The sequence below is a fragment of the Myotis daubentonii genome, chromosome 7 (assembly GCF_963259705.1).
Source record: "Myotis daubentonii chromosome 7, mMyoDau2.1, whole genome shotgun sequence".
Lineage (NCBI taxonomy): Eukaryota > Metazoa > Chordata > Mammalia > Chiroptera > Vespertilionidae > Myotis > Myotis daubentonii.
Window position 1 is genome coordinate 76,783,929 of NC_081846.1, and position 4,996 is coordinate 76,788,924.

The window sequence follows — 4,996 nt, forward strand, 5'->3', positions numbered from 1 at the left end:
GAGAAGCTGGATGCGGAGTCCGGAGATCTGGGTTCCAGCCCAGCCAGGAATCCTCGTCCAGCTCGGGCATTGCATCTCCGAGAACCTGCTTCTTGTTTCCTCCGCATGGGGGCCTTGCGTCCTGTTACAAAAAGTATTATTTCTCTTATTAAAAGTATATGCATGTCACAGTCTCCCTCCAAAATTATGCCAAATCATCCTTTCTTCTGAAAGTGTTTCCCGATTGTCTGCACCCGACCCGGTACTGTTGCTGCGAGTGTAGATGTCTAGTTATATACAGTTGTGCTCTGAAAAGATAATCTGTGCTTATTTTATTTTCCGAATGGACTGCATCTGCTGTAAGAGGAGGGAATGGAGTCAGATGCTGGACCTACTACCAGCATTGCCGCCTACTGGTGGGTAACTGTGGCGAGTCACTTCTCTCCGGGCCTCAGTGTCTCCGTTTGTAGCATTCCTGGTCTGGAATTTCATCCACGTGAACAAAAATATATGAGCCACACAGGGACAAGTCGATCGCCCGCGCTTCCCACCTCTCTGCAGGCCCATCCCGCCTTCCCAAGTTGGGGGATGCCTCCGGGATGGGATGCCCTCTCCAACTGGAGACTCACAAGGTGGCAGCGAGCAAACAGCAGCAGGTCAGGGGCTTCCAACGCTTACCCCCACGGGGCCGCCCGAATTCATACTCCTCGTCCCTCCCTCGCCCCATCCTGGGCTTAGCTACCCCTCTTCCCCCACCCCTACCCCGCCTTCCTCCTCTCGGCCCCGCCCCGCCCACCCTTGAAGCGCATGCGCCGCCCGCGAGCGTGTGTTTATAAAAGTCCAGCTTTGGCCAGAAACTTCAGTCCGTTGGCTGCGGCGGCAGATAGCAAAGTGGTCTCAAGAACTTGGGTGCTATGGGCGCTCCTGTAGAGCAAGCGGTTACCATGGACGGGTTCCATGTAAGTCCAGTTTCAGCCTGTTTTTTCTGAACTATTCAAACATATGAACGTAGAGCGCGGCCCCTCTCGGAGCGGGCAGACGCGTCCAGGACATTGGAGGGCTGGTGTCCGGGAGAAGGGGCGTGGGAAGGAGTTTGGGGCGCATGGCTACGTGGGGGTTAGGGATAGGATTGGAGTCTTTTTCTCCGTAAGCAAAGGAGAAAAGATAGGAACCACTGTTTTGGTGGCTGCACGTGTCTCCCCCTTGAGCCGTGCGGCGCGCAGCGGACTTGCACGCTGTTTGCAAACAAGACGTCTGTGCACAAGTGCAGAGAAGGTGTGCCCCGCACTGCCTAGGGAGTCTCTTCAGAGGGTCTCTTCCTCGGCGGAGCGGGGTTTTTCTTTGGTGCGAATTACGTGAGATTTGAATTTAGAGGTGGAAGGCAGCGCCCCAGAACTGAGTTCCCTGAGGATGACTGCGCCCCGGTTAACTTCGGGCAAAGGCACTGGGAACCACTCTTGACGTTGGGCGCGTGTTCTCTGAACTGCGGGGCCCGCGGAGCTGTGCCTGCGCCCGGCGTAGTGAGCCGAGGGAGGGGAAGGCGGGCGGACCCGCGGGGCCGCTCGCCGCGGGGGTCTGAGTGTTGGCCGCAGCTGGGAGGTGGCCGGGAGCCGTGCGCGAGCCTTGGGATTGAGGGAGAGACCTGGGCGGGGGGCGGGGGGGGGGGGGTCCGAAGCGCCGCGAGTGAGTGAGCCCGGGGGTTCGGGAGTTTGGGATAGTGCAGAGGTGGAAGGAGTCCTTACAAGCAGCCCCCGCGCAGCAGCACCCCGTCCCGAGGTGGGCGCGAGGGAGGCGGGAGGGTGGGGCGAGGTCTGGGAGGGCTCCTGGACTGCCCGCCGCCGCGGCGCAGACGGGCAGGTGCAAGTGGGAAGACGGTTTGGCTCTCGCTGAGCCCAGTTGCGTTGTTTAACCGTCGGTGGTTTCCTGAAGGCTTTTGAAAAACCTTACTGGGGAGGCTTTTCTCCCCCCCCCCCCGCCCCCCACCCCTCCAGCGGCGCGCAATTCAAAGGCGCTAGCCGCGGAGACGCCCAATCTCTCCCCCTGCACCCAGTCGGATAGAGCCTGGCGCGGGGCGGGGCGGGACCCCAGAGCCGCTGCCCGCAGGCGGGAAGCTGGGGGTGGGGTGGGGGTGGTAGGGAGGGCGGGGAGAGAACACCGGGGCCTCGGAGCTGGACCACCCGGCCCCCAGCGCGCTCTCCGCCTGGAGGCGTCCAGCTGCAGACCCCCGACCCCATTAACTGGCTCAGTGGTGGGGTGGAAAGCGACCCGGGTGGAAAGCGACCCGGGAGGGTGAGGAAATGAAACTTGGGGCGAGGACCACGGGTGCAGTCCCCGTGACCTTCCCCTCCCGGGATAATGCTGCCTCCCTACCTCCCACGCGCCAAGAGATAAATGTGGATTCTCAAAGGCAGGCCCCCAGAGGAGCTTAAGCTGGGGGGGGGGGGGGCGCGAGAGGGTTTACTCACTTCTGACACCCCCAGCCTTTGCTTTAAAGCTTCATTCTACCTCTCTAACACATGTTGCTTGAAGTACACGATGGTTTGTGTTTAGACAAGCGATAAACGTGGGGAAAGCAGTTTTGTGTTTTAGAATAAAAAAGTCTACAGTCTTTGGGGTCTCTCTCTCTCACACACGCCCACGCCCACGCACACGCACTCCTTCCTCCTGGCGAATCTTCACGCAGAAAGTTAACCCCAGCTCCTCAGAACCCACCCTCGCTGGAGTGGCCTCTGTTTTGTTTTGTTTTGTTTTTCTCTGAAGGTTTTTTTCTAACCTCTAGTGGGCGGAGCAGAAGTTAGCAAAGACGCGACTTTTGAAACCTTCTGAATCTCCGCGCCCTTTTGTTCAAAACCAAGAATTTTGTAATTGGCTCTTCTAAAGAGGAATATAATGCAGTGACTTTGGGAGGAGGGTTCTAGGATTCTGGAATAATTTTCTTGTGCTTCATATTCCCAAGCACTTCAGTAGGAGCAGAATTTACTGAAGAAGTCTGGGCTGAGTTGGGTCTTAAAAATTGCTGTCTTAAAACAGCAGAAACATTTTTGTTTTGAAGTTGAGGAATATCTGCTGAACTTGACATTGAATGCCTATTCCCTTGCCTCTTTTGCAGATATACCCATCGGATAACTACACGGAGGAGGACATGGGTTCAGGTGACTATGACTCCATGAAGGAACCCTGCTTCCGAGAGGAAAATGCCCATTTCAACCGGATCTTCCTGCCCACGATCTACTCCATCATCTTCTTGACTGGCATAGTGGGCAATGGCTTGGTTATCCTGGTCATGGGCTACCAGAAGAAACTGAGAAGCATGACAGACAAGTACAGGCTACACCTGTCCGTGGCAGACCTCCTCTTTGTCCTCACCCTGCCCTTCTGGGCAGTTGATGCGGTGGCAAACTGGTACTTTGGGAAGTTCCTGTGCAAGGCTGTCCATGTCATCTACACAGTCAACCTGTACAGCAGTGTTCTCATCCTGGCCTTCATCAGCCTGGACCGCTACCTGGCCATCGTCCACGCCACCAACAGTCAGAGGCCACGGAAGCTGTTAGCTGAAAAGGTGGTCTATGTTGGTGTCTGGATACCTGCTCTCCTGTTGGCTATTCCCGATTTCATCTTTGCCAACGTCAGGGTTGGGGAAGACAGGTATATATGTGACCGCTTCTACCCCAACGACGTGTGGATGGTGGTGTTCCAGTTCCAGCACATCATGGTCGGCCTTGTCCTGCCGGGTATCGTCATCCTGTCCTGCTATTGCATTATCATCTCCAAGCTGTCCCACTCCAAGGGCTACCAGAAGCGCAAGGCCCTCAAGACCACAGTTATCCTCATCCTGACTTTCTTTGCCTGCTGGCTGCCCTACTACATTGGGCTCAGCATCGACTCCTTCATCCTCCTGGAAATCATCAAGCAAGGATGTGAGTTTGAGAACACTGTGCACAAGTGGATTTCCATCACCGAGGCCCTCGCCTTTTTCCACTGTTGCCTGAATCCCATCCTCTATGCCTTCCTTGGAGCCAAATTTAAGTCCTCTGCCCAGCATGCACTCACCTCTGTGAGCAGAGGGTCCAGCCTCAAGATCCTCTCCAAGGGAAAGCGGGGTGGACATTCTTCTGTTTCAACTGAGTCGGAGTCTTCAAGTTTTCACTCCAGCTAACACTGATATAAAAGACGTTTATACATGGAAGAACTTTTTTTTTAAAGTTACAGATTTTTTCCAGCTATAAAAGACTGACCAGTACTGTACAGTTTTTATTACCTGTTGGATTTTTTTCTTGTGTTTAGTTTTTGTGAGGTTTAATTGACTTATTTATATAAATATTTTTGTGTTTCATGTTGATGAGTGTCTAGGCAGGACCTGTGGCCAAGATCTTAGTTTGCTGTATGTCTGACTGTAGAACTGTAGAAAAGGGAACTGAACATTCCAGAATGTGCAGTGAGTCACTTAAGCTAGAAATGACCCTCAGCTGTTTGTGTATAAATAATCTCTCCATTCCGGTGGAACACTTTCTTTGCCTGTTCTGAACTTGTTTGGTTACACTATGTGATTTTTTGCTGTAGAAGATGGCCCTTGGAGCCAAATCCTGAAGTAGAAATGCTGGTTTTTCATTTTTCAGGAGTGGGTTGATTTCAGCACATACTATGTACAGTCTTGTATTAAGTTGTTAATAAAAGTACATGAAAAACTTACTTAGTGTTACGTTTTGATTTCCGTTGACATTCCTTCAGTTGGCAGAAGTCAAAAATAACAATAATAGATACATTGATGGCATGCCAGGTTCTCTCCTAGGTATATTACTTATAATATTTTACTTAATCCTAGTCACAACTCTTACAATAGGTTCTGGTTCTATTATATTACTACTTGTCTATTATAGAGCAGGAAACCAAAGCACAGAAAGCCGAAGTGACTCAGTCAAAGGCATTTGGTAAGTAGCACAGCCAATATTTCAAGCAGGTAAGATAACTTCAAAATCTGAAGCCTCAAAACCACTGTTAACATAGAAATTTAGAAATG

At 52.5% G+C, this 4,996-nt stretch overlaps 1 protein-coding gene across 1 annotated transcript; it reads left to right on the forward strand.

Annotated features, from left to right (window-relative positions):
• Window positions 1-812: 812 nt before the first annotated feature.
• On the forward strand, window positions 813-4,668 carry CXCR4 (C-X-C motif chemokine receptor 4). Its single transcript, XM_059704569.1, has 2 exons — window positions 813-938; window positions 3,089-4,668. The coding sequence occupies exons 1-2, from the start codon at window positions 894-896 to the stop codon at window positions 4,133-4,135; spliced, it is 1,092 nt and encodes a 363-aa protein (XP_059560552.1). The 5' UTR covers window positions 813-893; the 3' UTR covers window positions 4,136-4,668.
• The last annotated feature ends 328 nt before the right edge of the window (window positions 4,669-4,996 follow it).

Bases quoted from the DNA above. Each gene is read 5' to 3' on its own strand.
- CXCR4 (XM_059704569.1), top strand. From the start codon at position 894: ATGGGCGCTCCTGTAGAGCAAGCGGTTACCATGGACGGGTTCCAT. The intron at 939-3,088 runs GTAAGTCCAGTT...CCTCTTTTGCAG, and splicing joins TTACCATGGACGGGTTCCAT to ATATACCCATCGGATAACTA.